This window comes from Siphateles boraxobius, unplaced genomic scaffold, assembly GCF_051911475.1.
Source record: "Siphateles boraxobius isolate OS27281-9 unplaced genomic scaffold, OSU_SipBor_1 37, whole genome shotgun sequence".
Lineage (NCBI taxonomy): Eukaryota > Metazoa > Chordata > Actinopteri > Cypriniformes > Leuciscidae > Siphateles > Siphateles boraxobius.
The window spans coordinates 3,414,983-3,442,949 of record NW_027508997.1 but is presented as its reverse complement, the minus strand read 5'-3'; the positions used below and the strand labels follow the sequence as shown (position 1 = coordinate 3,442,949).

The following is a 27,967-nucleotide window of genomic DNA, read 5'->3' as shown; positions in this document are numbered from 1 at the left end:
TATAATCAGATTTATGCAAAAACAACAAACATGTTGAGAACTGACGATTTGAAAGTCATGCTTTAAATCAAACAACGCTTTCAATTTACTGATATCAACAGGTTTGTATAGGGTAGAGTTATGGTTACGGTTTAACAAATATCTTCTCATTCATATAAAAACTAGGTGTGTGTTTATTGGTTTGCCCTACATTAGGTTTCAGGACACGCACCCTAAATTATAATGACACGACAATGTCCTCATAATTCAAATTGCTAAATAAAAATACTAAACATTTCTTTATTAAAATTGTAAACATGCAGAACGTTTTCTGTGATGGGTAGGATTAGTGTAAGGGGATAGAATATACAGTTTGTACAGTATAAAAATCATTGTCTATGGAAAGTCACCATAAAGTGTGTGTGTGTGTGTGTGTGTGTGTGTGTGTGTGTGTGTGTGTGTGTGTGTGTGGGTGTGTGTGATTTCACTGTTCATAAATGAAGAGATCCCATTACAGTGCAACAGCAAACAAATAAAATCAATACGAATCATGGCAGAAAAGTTAGATCCTCATGTGCATTTTTATCAGTTTTATACCTTAAATATATCTTTGTCCTCTGAATTTCGAGATGAATGCCAACACGGCCATCGGGAACACAAACACGTCGCTCCTCACACATCTCACGAACAATCTAAGAATGGATAGACTGTCAAAACATCGTGAACAAAAGATTAATCACACAGTGAAATATGTGCGTCCAGTAAGAGAATGTGCCACCTGGTGGTCGGAAAGGTGACACGCTATTTTCATTAAACTCCTCACCCTGTGACGCAAGTCTGCCGGTTTGTGTGTGTTTTTGTCACTGGTGCTGAAGAGTCCACTCCTTTCTTTCAGTTCTCAGACTAGAGCTGAGGAGACATTGACAGCCCTGTCGTCCTCGTTAGTGGCAACATTTAAATGTTCTTATTTCCTGAGCGCAGTTTGTGTGGTGATGTGGAGAGTGCAGAGACTGGTGAACGAGCCTCGATATAAACTGTGTGATAACTATCTACACAACACACCCAACAACACCGACGGAAAGATGCAGGTATGGACGTCTTGTCAGTTTTAATGTATCTAAATGGCATTATAAAGTTACACTTAAACGTTTAAAATTAGTCGAAATACTGTGTTGCATGACCCATACTTAAATGTGCCCAAAATGAACAGAACTGATATTTACGGTCGAAGAATTAAGTATGACATAGATAAAATAGAGCACTCGCTATGTTTGGTCTCTGTAAATGTTTTTCTTTGGGTTACGTTACGTTGATTAACTTGTGGGTGGTATGAATATTACAGCTAATAGCGTCAGTGTTACAGCGCAGACACAGATTTAGTGTGTTCTTTATGTCGCATCATTATCTACGCCTCTTTTTCTCATTCTCAGCCTCATGTGAACTACAAATGATTGCCTCAGTTACACTTTGTATCGTTAAACGTGAAGCTGAAGATGTGATTTTCGGGTGGATATGAATAATGCTATGAAGAGCACCTGTGCATTGCATCAACAGGCTCCAGCCCACAGGGACTGAAATTCAAAATAAATGCATGGCTTTTTATATGCATTATGCGGGTTAATTTCAAAATTTAAATTGAGTATATTTGACATTTTATGAGTTGCTGAATGTCTTGTTTGATATCATATTTCCTCTCATCTTTTTCCTCTTCAGATATTTTTTTCATGGTTAAAGGGTTAGTTGACCCAAAAATTAAAATTCAGTCATTTATTACTCGCCTTATCATGTCGTTCCATCCAAACCCGTAAGACTTTTATTCATCTTCGGAACACAAATTTGAGAGCTTTCTGTCCCTCCACTGACAGCTACGCACCTACCACTTTGACGCTTCAAAAAGTTCATAAAGAGATTGTAAAACTAATCCATATGAATTGAGCGGTTTAATCCAAATTTTCTGAAAGGACTCGATCGCTTAGTATGATGAACAGATTGAATTTAGGCTTTTATTCACATATAAATGAACAAACCTCTTGCAGAAGCTCAAACGAGCTGCATAACACGAGAATAAACCTCATTGGTTCTTGCAGAAGCTCAAACGTGCTGCGTAACACGAGAATAAACCTAATTGGTTCTTGCAGAAGCTCAAACGTGCTGCGTAACACGAGAGTGAACCTCATTGGTTCTTGCAGAAGCTCAAACGTGCTGCGTAACACGAGAATGAACATCATTGGTTCTTGCAGAAGCTCAAACGTGCTGCGTAACACGAGAATAAACCTCATTGGTTCTTGCAGAAGCTCAAACGTGCTGCGTAACACGAGAATAAACCTAATTGGTTCTTGCAGAAGCTCAAACGTGCTGCGTAACACGAGAGTGAACCTCATTGGTTCTTGCAGAAGCTCAAACGTGCTGCGTAACACGAGAATTAACATCATTGGTTCTTGCAGGAGCTCAAATGTGCTGCGTAACATGAGAATGAACCTCATTGGTTCTTGCAGAAGCTCAAACGTGCTGCGTAACACGAGAGTGAACCTCATTGGTTCTTGCAGAAGCTCAAACGTGCTGCGTAACACGAGAATGAACCTCATTGGTTCTTGCAGGAGCTCAAATGTGCTGCGTAACATGAGAATGAACCTCATTGGTTCTTGCAAAGCTCAAATGTGCTGCGTAACACGAGAATTAACCTCATTGGTTCTTGCAGAAGCTCAAACGTGCTGCGTAACACGAGAATTAACCTCATTGGTTCTTGCAGAAGCTCAAACGTGCTGCGTAACATGAGAATGAACATCATTGGTTCTTGCAGAAGCTCAAACGTGCTGCGTAACACGAGAATGAACCTCATTGGTTCTTGCAGGAGCTCAAATGTGCTGCGTAACATGAGAATGAACCTCATTGGTTCTTGCAAAGCTCAAATGTGCTGCGTAACACGAGAATTAACCTCATTGGTTCTTGCAGAAGCTCAAACGTGCTGCGTAACACGAGAATTAACCTCATTGGTTCTTGCAGAAGCTCAAACGTGCTGCGTAACACGAGAATGAACATCATTGGTTCTTGCAGAAGCTCAAACGAGCTGCATAACACGAGAATAAACCTCATTGGTTCTTGCAGAAGCTCAAACGTGCTGCGTAACACGAGAATAAACCTAATTGGTTCTTGCAGAAGCTCAAACGTGCTGCGTAACACGAGAGTGAACCTCATTGGTTCTTGCAGAAGCTCAAACGTGCTGCGTAACACGAGAATGAACATCATTGGTTCTTGCAGAAGCTCAAACGTGCTGTGTAACACGAGAATAAACCTCATTGGTTCTTGCAGAAGCTCAAACGTGCTGCGTAACACGAGAATAAACCTAATTGGTTCTTGCAGAAGCTCAAACGTGCTGCGTAACACGAGAATAAACCTAATTGGTTCTTGCAGGAGCTCAAATGTGCTGCGTAACATGAGAATGAACCTCATTGGTTCCTGCAGAAGCTCAAACGTGCTGCGTAACACGAGAGTGAACCTCATTGGTTCTTGCAGAAGCTCAAACGTGCTGCGTAACACGAGAATGAACCTCATTGGTTCTTGCAGGAGCTCAAATGTGCTGCGTAACATGAGAATGAACCTCATTGGTTCTTGCAAAGCTCAAACGTGCTGCGTAACACGAGAATTAACCTCATTGGTTCTTGCTGAAGCTCAAACGTGCTGCGTAACACGAGAATTAACCTCATTGGTTCTTGCAGAAGCTTAAACGTGCTGCGTAACATGAGAATGAACCTCATTGGTTCTTGTACGTCAAGTAAACATGTTTGAGCTTCTGTTTACAACAACTGATGTGAGTTGATGAATGTTTATATCTGGATAAATACTTACAGCAAATTAAATCCGTTTATCATATAAAGTGATTGTGTCTCTTCAGAAAATTTTGGACTAAAACGCTCAATACATATGGATTAGTTTTACAATCTCTTTATGGTAGTTGCGTGACGTCAATTGAGGGACAGAAATCGCTCAGATCTCATCAATAAAACTTTATTTTTCATTTGTGTTCAGAAGATGAAAGAAAGGCTTACGGGTTTGGAAAGACATCAGGGTGAGTAATTAATGACAGAATTTTTGGGTGAACTATCGCTTTAAACTATTTTTTGTTAAAAAGAGTGTTTTTTAAAACCTGCTTCAGAGGGGGAATACAAGTTTTTACCTGCTGCCACGATCAGTTTTTTTTAACTCAGAGCTTTCTCTATTTTCTCTTCATTAGTGGTTTTCTCTCGCTTGTGAGTGGGAAGCATGACATGCAAAACCCGAAGTGGAGCTGGATCCGGATCCGAGTGATTATTACTAACCATTGTAATGGCTCCGATGCACTTACATGCAGGCTTTCAGTTTGTAAATTGCTTTGTGGATGTTAAAATCCACATTGGCTTCTTGTGAAACTATTTTAGTTGGCACACTTGGCAGAGAAGAAATATACAAATTATTAACTGGCCAGTTTTTGTCTGAAACATAAGTTGATTGGTATTAATTACTTTGTTGAAGTGTATAATTGGAGAACTGTTGTATAAACACAATGGAAATTTAGCATCAGATTAATTTCTTTGGTCCAATCTGTTATTTAAAATGAATTAAATGAAAACCATCTTCAATTTTCTCAATGTATGCATGTTATAGATCTTATTGTTAAGAGGTCATCTGTGCATTTGTTGCTTTTTCCCAATTGTTTTAACCTCATAATGTTTATGTCATAACTGTATCTTCCATTGAAAACAGACTTTCTCTCTAGTGATGAATGCAGTATTTATCTAGTCTATTTAAACTCCACCACTGCAAGCTTGTTTTCATCTGCCTCCATTTTTGACCAATGTATCGAATTCCCACCCTAAACTTTTTTTTTTCGATCCTTTACGCTTAGATGTACGCCTCAGTACTGAGGAAGAGATCTGTCGATACTTCCGTTTCATTGCAACTTTAATAATAGCACAGCTGTGATTACCTGCAGCCTTGTACCTACAGCATAACCACAGCCATGCTGATATTTAGCACAACAGCAATCTTGCTCATGTGATAGTGCTGAAATATTTTGTTCACCGAGGCCTTTTCCTCCCTTCTAAAATCTATTCCTCGATTAACCTCTTCGTGTCGTTTAACAGATTCAATTGAAGTGAATTGATTGCGCTTAGCTGGACGGAGAATAGGGGAGTTATTGAAGTGCATGTGACTCAAGTTCCCTTGAGGCAATTTACTTTCGTGTCCATCACCCCCGTGAAAATTGATGCGTGGAGGTGCGACTGGAAGATTGCTGTCGCTATGTGTGATTACACCCGAGGCAGACAGTTTTCACACGTTTCCAGCCTGGAAAAGTTGTAAAGCTCTCAAAAAAAAAAAAAAAAGAGAAAAACAATTTAAGTAATTATATAATTTTTGGTTATTTCCTGTTTAAGCCACAGTTTGCTCAATAAAATGATGGCAACAAATGACGTACTATATTTAGAATTCAATAAGTATCAATCAAATCAGCTCCTTAAACATGGATAATTCTGCCAATCAATTGAGTGAAAATGAGATTGAGAAACTGCCTATTAATAGTAACAATTTGGAATTGTAACTATACCATTTATACTGTGCTTGCTTATATTTTACTTTCTCATTTTTCTATGTACAAGTGACAGACAGCCAAGTGTTTGGTGTTTATTGACTACATCACTTGGACCCTCACCACACAAACTCATGTAATAAAAAGCATTAATTTAATGCTTAAAATACTCACTGTACTTTAAAATACTCACTGACCTCTTTCGTGACAGGTGTACAAGGTTAACTATCAACTAATTGTTCATTGTGGAGCAAATGCAATCTGGCAACAAGTTACTAAACATGACAATAAACTCAACAACAACAGAAATTAAAACAGTCACAAAATACTATCATATTTGTTCATACTCCAGTGCATACTAGGAGGACAGCAAATAGTCTATATGTTGGTTATAATGCAAATGGTTATAAATTCAAGATGGATTATTCACATTATTTTGGATTTAGTGAGTGATTATACTTAGTAGTTGTTAGTGAACAACTTTTCATAAAATCCACAGAAGCACAGAATCCATTTCACAGCCGGAACGATTAACTCGACTGTTTAAAGGAGTGTATTAAATCACTGTCTCTAGTGTTACACTCCTTAAGAGAATTGATTTTGGGACGCTGTTTGGTATTTGATGTAGCCAACTTCTCTGACTGATATTACATTGCCCCTGTCCATGGTGCTGAAACCTGTAGTTTGGTTCTTTTACAGATGTGACGACGCTTCTGCTGTAATACATGCAATTTAAGGATTGTAATGTGAGTCCAGGTGCAGTCCGGTAATTTTATGCTGGTGGAGACGAGGGAGATGCTTCACTCGGCTGCCATGACAACAGGACTTATCTTTGTTACTTGGCTCTTGTATACAAGCGCACGAGGCAATCCCGTTGTGTTGGTGCCGGAGGGTGGGGAGAAAGAGCGTTTGGAGCGCGTTCTGACCCAGGCCAAGGAGGGTGCGCTGAGCCCCAGTGCAAGGCAGCGTTTGGAGGAGCTGAGGGATCTTGAATTGGAGGGGATCAAGGGTGTGAACAGATCCAGTGCTATCAGGGCCCGACCCAACTCGAGCCCCTTGAGACGAGGGTCCAAACTGCAGGGTAAGACCCTCGAAGCCTGGAGTGAGCAAGAATCACTCAAGCGAACTGAAGAGGCTCCTACGGAAGAGGCCAACGTCTCCCTCGATGCGACCGATGAGTACGCATATCCCGATTACAGGGGTAAGGGATGCATGGATGAGACAGGGTTTGTGTTCGCCATCGGGGAGAAATTCACCCCGGGACCCTCCACCTGCCCCTGCTTGTGTACAGATGAAGGTCCTCTGTGCGCCCAACCAGAGTGTCCAAAACTTCATCCACGTTGCCTGCGTGTTGACACCAGCCAGTGCTGCCCGCAGTGCAAAGAGAAGAAAAACTACTGTGAATTTCGAGGAAAGGTCTACTCATCTCTGGAGGAGTTTAAGGTTAGAGCAGCACATTAAATGATTCATTATCCATTCCAGATCACATCTTTAACTTGGTTTATTCTTCTCTTTTATCTGTATTCAACAGTGTCAGGAGTGCTAGATTTACCCTTATTTAATGGCAGATTATGTGAAGACTTTGAGTTTAGATCTTCACCCTTGTGAATTGTTCATTATTGAGTGGAATCGAACTTCTGTGGTCCACTGGAGTTTTCTGTCCAGTTAAAGAAATCTAATGTGTGCACATCATGTCTTGATTATGTATTGATTCCAGCAGGCCAAAAATTAGATTTTGAAATTGCACTTTTTGTATTCATTTTTAATCCATCACTCTTCCTCAGCCTGAGCTTTTCCCCCGGGAAGAGACTCGCAATAAGATAAAATGCTGTTTTTTCCTGCATTTCATGCTGTGAATGTATGAAGAGTTCAATTATTATGCAAAACTAATGGTGACTTATCTTTCTTAGGCAGTGTTGTGTAAGAGAAGACAGGCCTTTTTTCCTGTAAGGCCCTATTATGATGCTCTCTAATTTGGCCTTTAGTGGAAAACCGCTTGTCATCAGTTTCAGAGTTAGCAGGTGCACAAATGATTCTTTTTGAACTGTATGTGTCTCACTAAGCCATTAGCTGCTTCTACAGCTTATGCTCTTGATTTAATTTTCATTGGTTCCTCCTCCTGTGTCATTGGAGTCCTTATCCAAAGCACCTGAGCCTTATGGTAAGCAGTGAGATTTATTAATGCAGAAGTCAGCATAAGTGCTTTTCACAAAGAGTGTTAATGATGACCAAGCACTGAATTTATTGGTTCTGCTCAGCTGTACCTAATGCAAATGCAGACTGCAAATCTAACAATTAAACCCTCTACAGAATGAAATGAGTCCAGTATCATATCTGTTTAGTCCCACAATGTGGGCTTCTCAGGGGGAGCTGCTTTTCAATTTTAGAATTGTGAAATTTTATTTTCCATCACAATTGGATGTGACACATTGTCCTCTGTTTGATTGTCTCAGGAGATACTGTGTGGGGAAGGTTCTTTTCACAGAAAATGCTAATGCCAGAAACGTCCTTTGTACTTCATGCTTGGTAGCAGAGAAGAAGCAGTGAGCAAAACTGATCGGTTTGTTCATATATACACAGTATGTGATCTGTTGAGTCACACGAATGCTTCAGAAATCCACTGTGTGACAAGACTCTGAATTTATCACATGAATACAGTTCGGTTTAGGTTCATAAAATGCATATGGACACTTTTGGTGCCTTGGATTTTTTAAAAACAAAACGTTTTTTGAACTCGCTAAATTATATTTGTCTTTTAACAATGTCCAAAAGTTTATATACATGAACCACAGCGGAATTGTGTAATTTCTCTTGGTTTCCCTGAAGCATAATTTTCACCACATCCGAAATCACCATTCAGTGATTGAAATGACATTTTAAACATTTATGAAATACAATTTTTGCATAAAGAGCAAGCCTTAAAAAATACTTCCATATTTTTACACACTTTGTCCAAATCATTTTCACTTAAATTGTATTTTGTCGAATCATAATGGTCATACAACTTTATGTAAATTATTAGCACTTTACAATATAGTCCAATTAGTTACAATTACTTAATAAGCAATACATTTGTTACACTATTTATATATTTTTGTTTACATTAGTCAATAACAATACAACCGTTCATGTTAGCTCATGTCCATGAAATACTATTATACTATGGGTCTGTTGAATGCTTAAATCTGATTGGTTGATGAACTTTTTCAGGTGTGTAATTATTTTCAGGAAAGCAATAAATATAGTAAACAATAAGTTAAAAACAACAAATCCGCTTAGCTTCGTTTCCGCATTACCACCTCGGGTGTGCATTAATTTCTAATCATTCAATGGCCCGTCGTCAATTATTCCTTGCTTAACAGAACAGATACAACTTTTAATAATGTATTAATAAATGTTGAAATTAACATTAGTTAAGATAATTTAGAAGTATTTGTAATTGTTAGCTCATATTAACTAATGTTAACAAATGGAACCTTGTTGTAAAGTGTTACCAAACATTTAAAAATAGAAATGGTTCATATTTTGCACCTTTTTCTGTTTTAATTTATTGAAAGTCTGTGTCTACACAATAAAATCTATTTATTAAAGACATTTGATAAATAGCAAATGTGAATTAAGGCATGGTCAAAAAGTTTCCAAGACAGTTTTAATGTGACCTTTTTAAAAAGTTTTAATAAAATAATTAACCCTTGGGATATAAAAGCTGAAGAATCACTCAAATAAAGGAGACAGGTATTGATATTCATTCATAATGAATGGGCTCGAGGGTAAGACATGACTCAGAGTTCCCCATGGACATAAATATGGAAAGAAAGGAAGGGACGTGAGCGATGCCAGAGGTATTGCCAGAAGGAAGTAGGTAAGCATTGTTAATATACTCAAGATTGGCAGAAATGAAGCATGCTCATCAATTAAATTGAACACTCATCAGTTCCCTCAAAGAAACACTCTCTTGTTGTTCTTGCTTTGATGATTGAACCTCATAATCAATCCTAATAATATTATAAATGCTGCAACATTGGGCTTTTGTTTCTTGTCTGGGTATGTTTCTAGGTGTCCCCGTGCGAGAAGTGCCGTTGTGAGGCCAGTGGAGAGGTTCTTTGTTCTGTGTCCGCTTGCCCACAGACAGAGTGTGTTGATCCAGAATATGAGCCTGAGCAGTGCTGCCCGGTGTGTAAGAGCGGTAAGTAGTCGTGTTCTTCCAGCCTTTCTCTCTTTCTCTGATTCTCCTCCTCACAGCTTTCAAACCCCCATCCCCTGAACTGCAGAACCCCTGCTGTGTCCCCCAAGAGTGAGTGAGTTAGGTTAGAATCGCATCTGTAAAATGACCACTGAGACTCCTGTCCACTACATCCAATTACCACACCACGAAGAAAATTCGCAGAAAGCATGCACAGAGAAGCAGATCTCACCACCTCGTGTATGCCTTACGTGCGGATCCATCTCATTGTTCTATAACAGCCAGTTTACCATCAGTGAGGTGATGCAAACCGAAAGAGATTATATTTGTCTGCAGGCCTTTGTTTAAGATAGTTGCTGAGATGCATTATTCAGACAGCAATAGCACTAATGAACCTGCAAAGTTGCTCTGCTTGTTTCCAGGAGGTGAGGTGATTAGCACAGGCAGGTGTTTTGGTTGCAGCCTGCTTTCTCCAACCCTAGGGCGCAGATGATTAAACTTTTACGCATGTTTTTTTCCCTCCATTTGGCTGGAAATACAGAAGTATAAGGTACATAAATGTACTCTCTCGTCAAAGCGCCCGCTGTAGAGAAGGAAGAATTTTCAAAGCCACTCTATATAAAAAAAAAGCACCCTTTGCATGGCGCCCTTTTTAAAAAAAATTTTTTTAGCTCTGTTACAAAACCTAGTGAGCTGCCTACAGAAGCAGCATTTTAAGAAATACTGGGCTTGCTCCCGACAAGAAGGCTGTTCCACAAGGAATCTGAGATACCTTGTTTTGGTCGAATTCTTAGGCAGTGTATTATGTGTTGCAGATAAGGCAATGCATTGGCTGCATCTGAAATTGCATACTTCCCTTCAATTTGGTAGGCAAAAAACAGAATGTGACTGGAGTAGTATCTCTGAATTCACAAAAGAGTAGGTAAATATACCTGGGTGAGCAATATTCTGAAGTGCACATTTAATGGACACTTTACTATCCCATGAGGCCACAGTAGAGGATTTGTAAATGGCAGTGAAGCGACGCAACTGGTCACATGAAAAGGACAACATGACGAAAGTAGTACGTCCGGGTTACATTCACTCTATTCACATTCATACTATACTGAAAATGCTTTTTTAGTGGTCGCAAAAGAACATACTTTTTTAGTGGTCGCAAAGAACATACTTTTTTAGAGGTCGCAAAGTAATTACTTATTCAAAATAAGTACATACTCAAGAGAGTATGTGATTTCGGACACAGCTGCTTTGACGAACTTAGCAACAAAAACAATCCAAGATGGTGGACAAGGTAAAGAAATGTTGATTATCAATAAACCTTTTCAAAATGAGCATTTAATACTGAAAAAGTATTGATAAAACAATTTACAGTAAGATATCATTCATTAACATTATTTAATGCATTGAGTATCATAATTAAGATTAAGACTGTATTTATTCGATCAAACATATAGTAATTACAATAATATTGTGAAATTATTTTACAATTTAAAATGACTGTTTTCTATTTGAATAGGCCTATATTTTAAAATGTAATTTATTCCTGTGATGGCAAAGCTGAATTTTCAGCATCATTACTCCAGTGTTCAGCAGAAATCATTATAGCCAATATCAGAGCCCGTCTACGGAGAGCCTGGCCACTCCCTATTAAGTCCCATTGTACCGAATTTTGGTTGTAGTTCCACCAGAGTTCCACTGGGGGCGATCGCCCATGAGTGCAAAATGAATGGGAGTCTATGGAGCTAGACGGCTAAATTTGTCTCTTTCACCCGATTGCCGTTGAGAAATCTTAGATTTGATTGTAGGTTTTGCAAGTTCAACATGGGTTATAGGTAGAAAGTTGAATGAACGAGTACTTATGTCCTTTCGATTTCCTACAGGTTGAGTTGTTCTTGCCCATAACACGCTAGCATTCTGCTAATGAACGCTGATTGGTCAGAGAAGGACTGATTACGACCAGAGATACCTCTTGATGGCATCGTGGCATCCGAAGTGGGACCAGAATGTCTGTGTGTATTTTCGGCGTGGTCTTTTAAAACAACAAAACAAAAACTCTTCTAGCACGTGTATTTACCTGTGTCAGCTGTGTTGTCGATGCCTCGAAAGAAAAGAAAGTGCAGAGCGCGAAAGCACCAATGTGACTGAAGGATTGCCGTAAAGCAGTATCTCTGGTCGTACGATGTGTAAGACGTCATTGACATTTTAAAAGACTTTTTAAAGCAAATAAGTGACTCTAAAAAATCGAACACCCAGCAATGTGTAATTTCTTTGCATCTCCTTTTGAACACAAAATTCCAATTACTAGACAAAAAATGATATCTTGAGAAAAGTGGATTTTGAGGGGTATAGCTCCATTGACCTCCATTCATTCTGTACTCGTCCTGTGAGCGCCCTCATATGGAACCAGGTCGGAACTGCAACCAGTTCAGAAGCCGGAAGTTTACTGAGAGTGTAAGTTCTCCCCTTATTAGACATTCTCTGCTAATATGCTGATATGGTGCTCAAGCAACATTTCTTATTATTATTAATGGTGAAAACAGTTGTGCTGGTTAATATTATTGTGGAATAGAAATGTGCAAAAGCATTTATTTGAATAGTCTTCACTGTCACTTTTTGCATTCCTTGTTGAACAAAAGTACAAATTATTTTAGTAAAAATTTAAATGGTAGTGTACAGTAATGATCTGGTCATTCATGTCCATTCATAATACATGAGCTAATGCTTATTTATACATTTTGACATGCATCATTTTTAAAAAGTACATGTAAATTATAGTTAAAAAGGAAATATTTCATTTTAGTATCATGCGGTTAGCAAAGCAACATGCTAGTGTCAAACTATTGAAATCAATTGAAAGTCGATTGAGGAACCCCATTTGTGTGGTCTGTTCTACGACAGTTTAGATGCTGTCTTGGAAGGCTGCTGCCTAGGCAGTAAGCAGAGATGCGGCTGACTGGGATTCTGAACAGACCTTTTGTCTGCCTTGTGCGTGCTGTTGTTCTCTTTTTGGCCAGAGGAGTGTTTTTCAGGAGGGGGGAGGAAAGAAAAGCTGTGACCTCAGGTTAGTGTGTGAGCGTTCTGTGATTGGAACACATTACAATGTCTTGGGAGAAGTTTTCTGATTCAGTGTGGGTTATATAGAGCTGTTTGAGATGCTTTTAGACAGCATGTCCAAGACTGTTGCTTCTTGTGTACACCTAGATCCTGATCTAATATGGCACCAGCAGCCACGCTGCCTCCTTCAGCAGAAAAGAAATGATGACTTGGTAAATGGATCTCTGACTCTGCAGCTCAACTCTCAGCGTAGTGTGGACAATGGGGGAGGGGTGATGTGGGCCAATTATTTTAAAGAGCACACATGTTTAAATGAATCATCTTGGCATTTGCCTAGATGCTGCCAAGGCTCCCTGATCAAATGTCTCAGTTGGTGTTTGGGTGTAAGATGGAATCCAGGGAACAAAAGCGGGCCAATTTCATCAAGTCGTTCCGTTGTGAATTCAAACAGCTTTACAAATGTATGTGCACACTCAAGCAGTCGAGCTGTATGGTTTTATGATGGATTGGAAACATTTTTGTTCAACGCACAAGATTACAGCTGCCTAGTGATTTCACGGCGGGGCGTAATACCGTGGCGGCTCAGCTCCGTTGCGCTTGCCAGGTAGTCTGCAATTTGATTTCATCTCGGAATTGTTGCGTTAGATAAAATCAGTCTAATACTCTGTTTGTGCTTCCTGTGGTTCTTGTGCATATCTTGTGGGGGTGGATCACAGAGTTGCGAGTGTGATCACGATTTCAACCGAGGGGGACAACCTGTAGGCAGAAACCTGCACCGGGGCCCCGGATACCCCAGCTATGGCACCTCTGATTTGCTGCAAATGTCTGAGGTACAAAGACTCACAACACAGATGCAGTGAAAGAAGCAGATGCTCTGACCCCATGAGATTTGCACTCTTCAAAAGTAAGACTTCAAAGCGTCGTGAAGTGACACCGTAGGATGGGTGCCGGCTGTGATTCTGACTTTGCTTCTGATGAGGATAATAATCACATACACAAACTTAATGACGAGAGAACATCAAGGAGGTCCGTTGTTCTCAGCGACTTACACAGGAGCTCCCCGGAAGTACATGATTTAAAAAAAAAAAAACCTGTCTATTGAGCCAACCACTTTAGCCGGAATAGCCATGAGTGATCACTCTGGAGCCAAAGTGACATTATGGCAATGATGATTGGCTTGTGGCTGCACAAGAACATCAGGGTCGTGCGACATTTGGAATTCCTCAATTTGAATTCAATTGATGTAGAAAGAGGTTTGCATAATTGCAATTTGTATGTAAGAAAGTAGAATACAAATAAGTAGAATACATAATTCATATGAAAATTAAAGATTGTTATGACCAGCTTTGAATAATAGCTTGTCAAAGCCACGAGTCTAAAAAAATCAAATTTGAAGGTTTACAGGCAAAAGGAAGGGAGGGGAGGCAGATGGATGGATGGATGGATGGATGTTCAAAAGTTTCAGGTCAGTAAGAATTCTTAAATACTTTTGTTCAGCAAGGATGCATTAATTGATCACAATTGACAGTTAAGACATTTATAATGTTCTATTTCTATTAAAAATAAAGGCTTTTTATTTTTTATTTTGTTTATTTTTGTTAGAGAATCCCTAAAGAAAATGTATCACTGTTTCCACAGAAAAGAATTTAAGCAACTGTTTTCAAAATTTAAAATAAAAAAATAAATGCACAAAAACAACATATAATTATTCCTAAAGGATGATGTGACACTGAAGACTGGAGAAATTGCCAAAAATTCAGCTTGGACATCACAGAAATAAATTGCTTTTTAATATATATGTATATGTATATGTATATATATATATATATATATATATATATATATATATATATATATATATATATATATATATATTAAAATTAAAATAAACTTATTTTAAACTGAAATTATATTTCACAATATTACAGTTTTACTGTATTTTAACAAATAAACATATTTTACCTTGGTCCACTTAAGTCACCACAAGTTTTAGAGAGAGAGAGAGACAGACAGACATTGATCTATCCTGAAAATTGACAGTCCAAAACCTTCGGCAACTATCATACTATCATCATGTGACGTCAAAGGCAACAGATGGATATAAATGCAGTTCACACTTTTAAGAGTCAGGCACAGTAATGTACTGAAATATTTGTGCTATAAGTTTCTTTCAACAAGAAGGGGCTAAAGGAGCCGTGCTAACCAGCTAAAACTTGACACCCATTATCAATACAGAAACTTTCCAACTTTCTGTGCAAGTGACTTGTCCGATAAATCAGAAGGAGAATGATTATTTAATTGATACCATTAAGAGTCAATTACCATATGATTGACTGTGCCTTTGTATGAACGACCGGCCCTCTGAGAAAAATGTGGTGTCTAAGGGATGAAATGATAATAGCTGAAGAAGAAAGGGGGGCTGTCGTCTTCATTTTGGTTGGCAGACTTGACACTGAATGGGAAAGCAGTGAGGAGAATCGATTTCTAAATGGGTTGCAAGCATTTCTCTCATAATCATAATCTTGTGCTCGGTTCACGCTTACCACGCCATACCCAGCAGGGGCTACAAAAGCCTCCCTCTCTAACTGTTTTAGAGCAGGTCACAGAAACCACACCATTCAAAGGACGTAAATGCTTGTAATTTGTTCGGTCATTAGAACGCCTCATCACTGAGCTGATTCATCCGTGGCCAGCATCAGCAGCTTGCAGAAAATGCGGTAAACACAGTGCAAGGCCACCTAAACCTCCAAGACAGTGGAGTACATTTCATCCTATTAGCCACAGTTTCATTAATTTTAAGTGGTTGTTAACACATGAAAAGCACAAAGGGTTTGTAAAGCTGTCATAAGGGCTGATATCTCTATTTTTTGCTCATGAAGAGCAGAGGCAAGCACCTCTTTCTTAGCAGCTGAATGAAGTATTATGTTCCTGTGCAGCGCACTGCCTGGGTCCGTTGTTGGAAGAGTATGCTGGGAGACACTTGAGGAAGTGCCATGTGGGGAGATGAAAGTGAACGCTATTGCTAATATCCACCCCAGGCAGTTGTTCATGAATATCAAAGAACATCTGCGAGCAGCAGCAATGTTGGGGCTCAAAAAGAAGGGGGAGAGGGGGGGGGGGATTCAGATATTCAGATTCATTCACAGCACTCTGCGTTCTTTTCACTCACTGAGGGACTGTCAGTAAATAAGAAACTTGGCATTGAGTGATTTTTCTGAGTGCTTTTTGCTGCTTTAAGATTCAGAGAGAAAGCGGCTCCATCAACTCCCAAAGTTACAAGACCCTGTTTTAGGAAAGAGTAACTGTGCTATCGTCAAGAATACTTGTCATAATTAACCCCATCTGATCGCGAAAATACCAAGGCTGTATCTGAAATCACCCCCTATACCCTTAAATAGGGCACTATTCGAGGGAACAAACATTTGTAGTGGTGTCTGAAACCATAGTGGACATTATTGCGTGCACTCATTCAATCCCACAATGCACAGCAATAACGAGTGTACAACTGTTGTACCCTTAACGGCTAGAGAATACCCATAACGTTGTGTCTAATGAATTACCGTATTTTGCCAGAAGATGGCACCCGCAGCTGAATCATCCATCCATTTATTCTCCAAACCGCTGGTCCAATGTGGCTACAGCGTAATATCATACAGGTATAAATTCCTTTTTTACTTGAGTATTAAATTGTTTAATTAAGGTTTAAACATGCTAATAAGTTTTAAAATAAGTTTAAAATGATTATTAAACAGCAAGCACAAACTCAGTGTATGAATTCACTCACTTGTTTTCATTCACTCATTCAAGTGGACTATAGTAGTGGAGTAATTTGGGGAATGAGGGTATAGGGGGAGATTTTGAACACAGCCCCAGTTGCTTTCATTGATCTTGTTAAATTTGCATATACGCTTATTTCAAGCAGCCGTTGTTTTGAAATCGAAAGTGAGGCTCCGTTGGGAAGAAAACCGGAAGTGTCGCCTTTAATCATAGGAGAGTCACGAATGCGATGGCGTATTGTTGTGTTTAATGTAGAAATTAGTTATTCTAAAAATGTACATACATTTCTTTCATACTTTAGACTATATACAGTAAAAATCATTAGTATATTTTTTTTTCAGAAAGTAAAAAAATAAGCAGGAATGAACCATATCTACATATCCTATATTGGATATTAACATCCAATTGTGTAAATCACGGCAGCAGCTTCAGGTTGGTAGTCGAAGGGGTTGTTGTTTATCTTTACTTCCGGGGTTCTTCCCACCGGAGCCTTGCTTTCGATTTCAAAATTACGGCTGCGTGCAATAAGCGTATAGCACGGGAATTGAAGATCGGATTTATATCTGATTTGCGGAGACACATTTATATGGCCAAGTGTAAATGGAACCGTTTTAAATATCGGATCAGTAAAAACACATGAAGTGACCAGGTGTAAACAAACCCAAAGAGAGAAAGTTTTTGAAAAGTGGGTGGTTAATGACCATACACAATTATGTAAAATTGTTTTTTTAATTAATGAACACCTACTGGTATAAGGTTATAGCCAGCAGAAAGAATCAGCAAACAGATCAGTGAATGAATCTGAACAAATCTTTTTAAGGAACAGACTCAAAAGAGTGCTTGCTGTGGTAAATCAAAATCCCTACTAATAGCATGCATGTGTTACAAAAAGGAATTGATGCTTTTTATTTCCTCTGAAGCCCTTTCCTTTTTGTCGACCTCCTCTCATGTGGGCCATCGCCTTGGCAACATGCAGGGAAACAAGCCCTCTTCTTGAAGGGCTCTGACACTCGGGTCACTGCTAATCTGAGGAGGTTGCAATAAACATTTTGAGCATGAGCCGAAAGCCCTGAAAATCGACGGTGCTTGGAGCAGAAAGGGATCACTTGCATTTTCCAGAAGAAAAAAAAACGAGAGAGGGAGAAATATTCATTGGGGTTTAAGAGAGGGCCCCAGAAATCACTTTCAGGCCTCAGCTCATCTTAAATACTTCTTTTTTCTTCCTCTGGAGAAATATGCTCGCCCGGATTTGTTGCGCTGATGGTTTTATCCGTTTGTAATGGGGCTTGATTCTCTGTGATACTGAAGGAGAGAAGTAGAGGACAGTGAATTTATATGCACAGCACCTCCAGCTCTCTTTACATTCTCCCGAAACACTACTTTCCCAGTCTTTTATGCCCAGGAGATGCCCGAAAGTAGGAGAATAGGATTTGAAAAGCAAACTGTATGGATAGGACAGGAGTATGTTTTTAACAGATGTCTGAATCAATAAGAGCAAAATCCAAAAAAAAAAAAAAATGATTTCACAATAACGATATATCACAATGTAGTTAATTTGGTTATTTAATTTATTTTTGTTCATCAAATAAGAACAAAGAAGCAAATTACAAACAATAGGACACTTACAATATAACAAAGATACAAATTAAAATATAGCTGCTAGCAGCAATTAACGGTGTTCAAGCAATCTAAGACCTTTAAGCTTAATTAATAAGATATTAAATATTATATAGCAAGCCTGTAAATGTTTCAGTTGTGTGGCTATAATGAGAGCACAACATTGGAGATTAAACAAAGTCAAGGTAGAGATTAATCAGAAGGTAATCAAGGCAAAACAGAACAGGTATGTACATGTATATTAATAAGGAACTATGGAAACTAATAAGCACAGGGAACTCAGGCAAACCAGAACAGGGAAAATTGAACCAAAACACAATGAAACTAAACAGACATGGAACTGCACGTTACAGTAAACACCTAAATCATAGACTAAAAATAACATTTTAGCAATTTCAGGTAATTTACCATAGAAATAATGTTTTTTAAATACCAAGTTATAGGTACGATCTCCATAAAAGTTTGCAGGCTTGTTTACAATCATATGCCATATGTTTTGAGCTTTCATTTTGGAATTATAGGCTTTTGTGTACACTTAGCCACGCCCATTTTTAAATGACCCTATTATACTGTAGCTATCCAAAGTGTAAAGTAAAAAAAAAAAAAAGTATTATTATTGACCTAGAGCAGTGTTTCCCAAACCTGTCCTGAAGCACCCCCAATGCTGCATGTTTTCTTTGTCTCCCTAATGAAATACAACTGATTTAACTCATCAGCTCATTAACCCATGTGATAATGAGCTGATGAGTTGAATCAGGTGGGTTTGATTAGGGAGACAAAGAAAACATGCAGTGTTGGGGGTGCTTCAGGACAGGTTTGGGAAACACTGACCTAGAGAGTTCAGAGAATTGTACTTCAGTGGTTAAGCGAAAAACCTAGATCACAAAAGGTTTTTTTTACATTCTTTTTATTCTCAAAAATTTAACAAATGATTTGATTGACAGCAATGGTTCTTGAGGCAAAGTTCAGAATGATGAGATCTATCATATGATATAAATATTGGCTGTGTCCGAAATCAAATACTGTCTTGAGTAGGGACATTCTAGATTCACCATGCTGTTATAATGTGAGCGACTGTCAATTCAGGTCCTCCCTCGAAATCGGGTAGGACCCGGCATCAGTTTTGTCGCTTCACTGCCAAGTCAAGTCAAGTCATCCTCATTTATATAGCGCTTTTAACAATGTAGATTGTTTCAAAGCAGCTTTACAGAGATAAACATATAATTTAAGGTAACAGAGATTGGTTTGGTTTTATAGTGGTTCTTGAAAAATGTTTTTTCCAGCTAAAGTTAGTTTTGATTGATTCACTTCCGTCTAAATGATAATTTGTTATTAAATTAGGGGCCGCTAAGACTACACCGTTCTCTCTAAACAGACTTTAAACATGAACCTGTGATAGACGCTGATGGCGTTCACATGCGCATTAAGAATTGATTCTATAGTTATGTGCGTTTGAATATATGTGCGCAGGTTTGTAATTCCTTCCAAACCATGCCTAAACAAACTACTTGTCTTGTCTATTGAGGCAGAATTTTTATTTATTTATTTATTTATTTTTGCCATTCACAATCCTTTCCCGTGGCCTTATGGGATAGTAAAGTGTCCATTGTTTGCACACTTCAGAATCTCGCTGGAAGTAGTAGGTCATCCGGTTACATCATCCTATTATATGGTAGGCAATTGTGATTTCGGATGCAGCAATATGTGTGAAACACCACGTGATTAAAGACCTGTAAGATGCCCCCAGTGGCCGATTTCTTTCAAATCTCACAGACCTCTAGGGCCATGAGTCAAACAGGCCCAGTGAGTTTTGTTCCGAACGGTCATCATACTTTATTGGCCGATGGTGCCTGTTGTTTGTTTTTTTTAGACACTCAAATGTCCTCATAAACTATCACGGCACCTTAGACAAAGACATTGCATGCCAATTTTCAAGTCAATTGGACCGACATTTTTTCTTTAGAAATTTTATAGCGCCTCCAACTGTCCAGTCACCGTGTCTTTTTACACATGACCACAGAGTTTGGTGAAATTATCTCATTGTGTTCAAGAATTATAGCTGTTTTAGTAAAAGTGGTCACGCTCACATCAAAAATGTTGGTGCCCCGTCGCAAAGGTGAATGTCAATAATGACCAAAAATAAAGTCGAAATTTCCAGTCAGACTCCAGAGATGCTTTCTGCACTGGTTTGGTTCTAATCGGGCAAAAAAAAAAAAAAAGGACTAGTTCGCAAAAGTAGGTTTTTTAAATAATCCAAAATATCCAAATTTTTTAAATCTCTACATCTTATTGTACTTACTACTTATTAAGATCACTTGCCTGATCACTTTTAGGGCAGAATGTTGATCTACAATATAGGCTTTCTGTACTACAGCTTATTTAACATGTAGTAAGAAATGTACTACAGAAATTAAAAAATAAAATGTAATAATAAACACGGCATAGACTTCACTCTGTGAATGAAATAGAAATCGATTCTTTAGTGCTGATTTCATCTTTGTTTGATTTTGTTTGATTAACATTAATAACACAGACATCAGCGGGTTTATTAGGCTGCAAAATCTCTAAAAATAGACTTATATATTATATCATCGCAGAGATATATTGCCATACTGCCCAACTCTAATGTAAAGACATCTTTCTCATACATGAAAAATTCAGTTCTATGTGGAATAGCGTGTGACTTATTATGAGAATGTTGAATTTGTTCATTAATGTTTCAGTAAAGTCCATCCACAGACACTTCCAGAATAAAATTTAACCTGCAAATCCACATAAACCTTCTCCATCCATTCCAGTCATCATTTCCACAAAAGTAAGTAAATTTAGTGGTATTTATAATGCATACATACTAAACAACTGCATTAGAGGGCTTTCTTTTGACTTATTCTCAGAGCAGTGTGAGCTATGATCCCGGCTCTTTCAGAGAGCATCAGCTCTAATGAGCTCTAAAAGATCATGTCATTTTCAGGATCCAAGCTTTTCTTTCCTCCTCCTTTGCTTTTTATCTCAATTACCACTGTACCATGGGGAATGCAATTCATCTCTGAATGGACCAAAGTCTTTAATGGTGCTCTTTCTTGAATTTAGCCTCCACAGCAGCGCTTTGATAGGCAGCGGGGATAAGGGTCTGCTCAGCGTGATTAAACACTCCTTTCCGCTGCCAAAATCCAGCAAGCAGACTTCTCCTCCACCGATTTGTTTGCTCCTGCGTGCACTGAACACGTTTATCTTCCTCCCTATCCTCTTCTTCCTCTTTTTTTCAGCATTGTCTACCCCCTCTCTTTATACCAATGATAACATGTAATGTGACAATACATAATCATGTTCTGTTATGTAACAGTTAACAACTTAAATGGCAGCAATATCAACGGACATACAGTACAGAGGCATAGGGTGATCTGAGCTATAAACGTACACGATGAATCCGCTTGCTTTTACTTCCACTGTCTTGATATTTGGAGGTAGGAATCTGAAGTGTTTGCTCTGAAATTATTATAAATATGGCTTGGATGATGTCTTGACAGCACCAGCCAAATATTCAAGATGATTGATGTGCCGTGTTTTTTTTTATGTAGTCTTCCATCTTCTATGATAATGTCTTTTAGAGGATGAATACCAATTCATCCTTGTTTGGCGAAAGTAAAAAAAAAAGGGGGGGATTGGAAGCTGCGCCTCGGTAGCATTTCTCCTTAATGGAATCAATTTTTTTTTATTAATTATGTTGGCTTGAAAAAATTTTTTTCAACATTTTTTTACCTGAGACTAAACATGTAATATCTAAAATGTAACCTCAGTTTTCCAACTTCATCCAGGAAATTCGGCACAGTCCTGCATCCTGTTCTGGTTTCCCATAGCTGATGAGTAACTTCCATTGAAAAGCCATTTTACACAGCACGCAATTTCTCTGTTTATTTTCACTGGGATAGAGGCAGCAGGAGCTTGCACGCCGTTCATGAGTATCCCGCTGGTGCTTATGATCATATGATCATATTTTTTTTAATCTTTTTGCAGCTGCTGCGTAGTTATCTATCTATTATGTTTAGTTCCCAGCAGAATAGCCATGCACAACATCGATTCACTGATTTTCTATATAGTGGCATTCATTAAATAGTATAGGGCTGGGCATTGACACAAATTTCATGATTCGATTTTGTTTCACAAGTTGCAATTTTATTCTACTTCGATTTAATGTCAATTAATTGGGGCCTATCAGGTATAATACATGACGAATTTTCTCAAGGAAAAAAATCTCTCTCAACTAATGCTGCAAACTATACAGGGAACTCCATTTGGTACGTATAATATTAAAGGTTCAAATGAACTGATTTGTTGGCTGCTTATATGAATACATTTTTAATGACATAATTATTAAGTTTCTACTCAGGTTTTTTTTAAATAGCTTATAAACATTTGAATGGTGGCTATCAAAAAAACAACGGATTTATTAAAACATTAAATACTGACGAACAGTGAACATACAATGAATATGCAAAATTGTGCATATATTTAGCAAAATGCTCCTCTCTAGAGTTCATTTTTCTAGCTGACCAACAAGTTTTTGGACTTTGAATGGCTTTTCTGAGGTAAATTTAACATTACGCGACATTGATTGAGATGATTAAATGTGACGATACGGATTTTGGTCAGTTGTACTGTATCTCAGTTGTACATTAAGTACCTTCTGATGTTCATTCATGTCTATTTTGTGCTGTAACTAGTAGTAATGTCGAAGAGATGATCGGTTCATGTGCGTTCCACGGTGACTCTTTGCTTGAACTGAGGCACTACAGCGATCTGTCACACCACATTAAAGAGCTCCCAAATGGTATTTATTGTTTAAATTTCATAACAAAATTGACAGAAATTAAAAGCTTACACTTTGTTTCATATTAGAAGTAGCAAAGCACAAAGCTTATTGGGATTTTTTGGGAGGCGCGCCATTCACTCATAAACTGAAAACAGCGTAGACTGAAAACGATAGAATCGATATCAGTTCTTCAAAATGAGAATCGATTAATATTAAGAAAATCAATATTTTTTAACCCAGTCCAACTAAATAGGGAGTAGTGAATGAGTTGGTGATTTCAGAAATATCCAATTTCACATGCCAATTTATTTGGTTTGTATTCTGTTTTACGAAGAAATAACACTTTTATTGAGAAATACATTATTAATCATTTACATTCAGCACAGAATGCGATATTTTCATATGCTGCACTTTATGAAATTATCATAATTGTAACTGTAAAAGACTGTTAAAATTCTTCAGTAAAATCCTGTTAATTGGTTAACAGTAAGTTTCCTTACTATATATACGGTAAAACCCTATTATAAATCTAACGTGTCTTTTTATGTAATTTTACAGTAAAATACTAAATGATGGTTTTCATTGAAATAATTGTTACTTCATAGTTTTGTTATCAATTATGTACGTTACGGTTTTATGTTACATCTTATGTTAAATTATTGTTTAGTGCTTTTAGTGTTTTATTTTAGTTTGTGTGTATGACACTATGTACCTTCTGTATATTATTTACATTACCTCAGGTGCGATGAACTTTCATTCATCATGTGGCTTTCTCTTTACCATCTGTGCTTTTTATGGTCGTAAATATATCATAAAGGTACAACAGATTTTAGTACTTTTGGTAGGCTATATTAACATTACATTAATTCATGAAATGTATGTTATTACTGTCCCTTTTTTACCATAAATGTCATGGATTTGTTTTTACAGTGTAGTATGGAGTTGAAGCAGCTGCACACAATGTTTCACACACCCTCTTTTATATGGCAAATGAATGCAAAGCTTGCTGCCTATCGAGTACTGTGTAAAATGCCCTTAATTCCTGGTAGAGCTTTCAAGCTGTGTTCACCAAACTCAACACAATACTTCATGCTGTTCTGACTTAGTAGGCTTTCTTTTTTTCCAAACTAATCAGGCTTGATTGTCCTGTAGTGGAAAACAACCCAATCCATTCAAGCTTTGAACTGTTTTAAAATTTAAGGCTAGGTTTTGTCTAGACAATGTCCTAGTTTGCTGTGACAAATTTTCTTTTTCCAGTTAACGTATGCCTTAGAATGTGACAAGCCATAGTATTTGTCTTGATGAGTCATTTTAAACCTGCATGTTCCAGTGCATGATGTGGCATAGCAGTGCCATTCTATCTTCCATTGAAAGCTGTCTATAGTTAGATGGGAGTTTTTTGTTTTTTTTGTCCATGGTCTTTTTGCCTTCACAGTAATGATAAGACAATTAAGACGAGACATGAACATGGAAGGAGTTGTTTATGTGTCTTACACATTCATAACCCATTGTATCATGGCTCTGAATGCTGTAGCCGGATGTTTGCATACAGTACCCATTTATTTATTTTCCAATTTCTATTTATTAGTGTTGGTTTCATCAGTTTCAACAGCTATTTCCAGAGACCAGCTTTACTATTAAAGCAGTATAGCTGGATTCAGTTTTAAACTCATAGGTTTGTATAAATTTTTTACATTTTGAGAGAGCACTTGCATAAAAATGTTTAAAAATGTATGCCGTGAAAGGAAGAGCTTTATATATTAGCACACTAAAGGTTTGAGTTTGCACTTGGGTCTTGATAAATGTTTATGGTGAACCATAAGCTCAGCAATTACCTCCTCTCTGAAGTTATGACACAGTCATGTTTAATGGAAGGGATGTTGAGCTGTGCTCTCTAGTGTGGACATCTTTAGAGGTACTATTGTCATTTGAAACCTCTAACACCATGGTGATGAGGACTGATTGTCATATGTGGGTTCAAGATTAAATCCCAAGACAAAATGCTGCTTCCTTGAAGTGAGTCGATTGACTGCAAAAAAAATGGTCACAAATATGAAAAAAAAATCTAGTTGCAATTGGGAAAGTGCGACAATTGGTAAAGCTTTATGTGCATCCATCCATATTCAGTTTCATCAGATACCATCTTGTGCACGCTGGTGTTGAATGCTAATGAAAAAAAGACTCTCATGAACTGGTTGTTTGTAACAAGTCATTAAAAAAGATTCACGAAACAGCCCCAAAACATGCTCATACGTTATTGGTTTGTATAAGATTCAGTAAGTGAATCATTTAGAGCAGTTTCTGAGTTCACAACTGACTCACTCACTGAACTTTGAGTCATTTTTAATGTCAGATTCAAAATAAACCAAGAATTGTTACTGTTTTATATATTTAATAGATAAGTCCGTAAGACATACATTAGTCTGTTTACTGACTAACTGATCACATGACAATGTTTAATTGAAGAAACAAATGTTGTTTATCACTTAACAAATGATGTCCAATTATACAATTGAATCAAGTGTACGTCAAACACTTGTCAACAACATTTCACTTTTTAGTAAAAACCAGTGATATTGGCACGAATATTATCATAATCACTTGAGTTACAGCAATAAAATATCAAAATTACTTACTAGATACTACTAGAATATCACCAAATTTGATATAACTTTAAGTCATCTTAGTCTATATACAAAAGCTATAGCAGTGTGAGCTGAAGCACTTCAGGACAACCATCTTTATTAAGCAATTTTGTAATTTGTCAACTCAAAAGTCATTTGGCTGTTAAATATTTCATTCGCTTCTTCATTTCGTTGTATGGCCAGGCGCCCTGTACATGCAGGGCAAGAACTGACTTCTGTCATACTATTGTGTTTTGATTGACTGCTAGCTCATAAAACTTACATGAGGTCAGCTGACATAATTTGATTTAGATCCCCGACAGTTACTGCCACTCAAAGCCAGGCGTTGCAGTTCTGTTGGCTGGTTTCAACAGGCTTTCTCTCAGTTTGATACAGCCTCTCCCATCTGTGCACAGGGCCGAACTGCTACGCGGACACGGCGGTGATCCCGGCCGGCCGAGAGGTGAAGATTGACGAATGCACCATCTGCTACTGCACATACGAGGAGGGCACCTGGCGTATCGAGCGGCAGGCCACCTGCAGCAAGAACGAGTGCCAGCCGAGCTAAGGCGCCGACGGGGGGCTCGAGACCCTCAGCCTTCACCCGGACAGCTGTGGATATGGATCACCCGTCCCAGCTGTGGTCTGTATGGGCTCAGCACGCCAGCCCTGAGCCTCACACGCAGCCAAGACACCAGCACCGTGTGGTGTAACATCAATCACGGTCATTTGTGACCGTTCATGACTATGAACTCAGAGTGTCCCGTAGCATGCAGCGGACAGGCCAATTAACCTGGGAGTGCGAAGCGCTACATTCCTCTCGCTACGACGGAGCCTCTGAGTTGGCATAGCGTCATGACGAGTGATGAGATTCATACATTAGAGTTACATGTATAGTCTTAGGAGGCATGGAGTTGAATTCAACTATATTAATACTTCAAGTTTGTATTGAAATTTATAACCCATATAAAGGATATTTATTTATGTATGTGCTGGTTCGACGATTATGATTGGATTTAAGTATCTGATTTACAGTGAAATGATATTTTTTATAGCCACTGTATTTTGATATGCCGTACATAAGGTTTAATACCGGATCATCTTATTAGAATGTATAACGCACCTACAGCTGTCAATGTGTCTGGAGGAACGTTTTGACTAAATGATGCCGGTGTCAGGATGCCGCTGACACATAACATCTAACACTATGTCAGGATAGTCAACAGAGCAGAATGGATTTGATGTCCATTTGAGGAAATCAAAAAAGGAAAGAAAGCTGCTTGCAAATGTTTGCATTTATGTTAAGTCTCTATCGTGCTCTTATCTGAGGTCCGTTTTGCTAAGACGTGTTTGTATGTGTACGTGTTTTCATGTTTCAAATAAATCATTACACTGTGCAAGCTTGTTTGTGACTACACGCTGACGCGAGGTCAACTAAGGTTAGTTACAATTTTTAAACGCTGGGCGTTTTACTTGAAATGTCAAGTAAAAACATGAAAAATGTCTCCAAGTCAAGTGGTGATTCCAATAACTCTTAGAAATGAAGACCTCCTGTATTAGTAGGCTACACTAAATGTACACTAACTAACTCCTGTACACTAAATCCCAGGTTTTCTGTTCCTGTAGTTTGTGAACTTAACTTTACGGTAAGGTGGCGTTCACACGACAGCGTTTACAACTAAAAACAGAAAACTATTTATGCATACAACGCCATTTTGGGGGCCTGAAAACGCAAACTTTTTAAAACGGGTTTCAAAGTGCAAGTTTTTGAAAATGATGTGAATTTGGGAAAATGGTGACGTCATGCGCATTCGTATTATGTGTTCAGTTTATAGCCGTGTAGTTTCTTTACAAAGGCCAGCTGCTGGCCTGGCATGAATAATAAAGTGTTTTAATCGTTTTCTTGGATCAGTGTGAACGGGAATCATTTTGACAGCATTGTCGTCTGTAAAAAGCTTCTGCGGAATAGCATGTAAAAAAATGATTGACACTTATTAAAGTCAAAATCAAATTCTTATTTTTTAACAGAATATTGAAGCATTTATTATAAATAATTTATCCATGCACATCATTATTTATTTATTTATATATTATAATCTTCAGTCAAAAAAAGTTCCCCTCCCTCTTGCATTGACATCTCTTCTCTTCTCTGATGACGTGTTTATTTGCATGAGGACAGATCAACCTGTCCCTCACAAGAGCAAACTACAATGATCTAATCAATTCCTGAGGAACAAAATCAAGTCACTCACCACATTTTTTCTAGTTTGTGAAGCAGTTTTACTCAGATAAACATGACAATAGAGAAGAAAAGACTATTGCAAATTCCATTTCATTCCGACTTTAATATCAACCATGAT

At 38.0% G+C, this 27,967-nt stretch overlaps 1 protein-coding gene across 2 annotated transcripts in view; it reads left to right on the top strand.

Moving 5' to 3' along the window:
* The window catches only part of vwc2 (von Willebrand factor C domain containing 2), a 30,155-nt gene extending 3,148 nt beyond the window's left edge, over positions 1-27,007 (top strand). Inside the window, exons 1-4 of one of the 2 annotated variants that reach the window (XM_077197066.1) lie at positions 840-1,067; positions 6,242-6,985; positions 9,599-9,728; positions 26,024-27,007. In XM_077197066.1, coding sequence (XP_077053181.1) covers positions 6,317-6,985; positions 9,599-9,728; positions 26,024-26,175 — 951 coding nt within the window. In that variant the 5' untranslated portion in view covers positions 840-1,067; positions 6,242-6,316 and the 3' untranslated portion in view covers positions 26,176-27,007. Of the gene's footprint in view, positions 1-839; positions 1,068-6,241; positions 6,986-9,598; positions 9,729-26,023 lie in introns of those variants that run through there. The other variant, XM_077197067.1, reaches the window with a different exon arrangement.
* Positions 27,008-27,967: the final 960 nt, after the last annotated feature.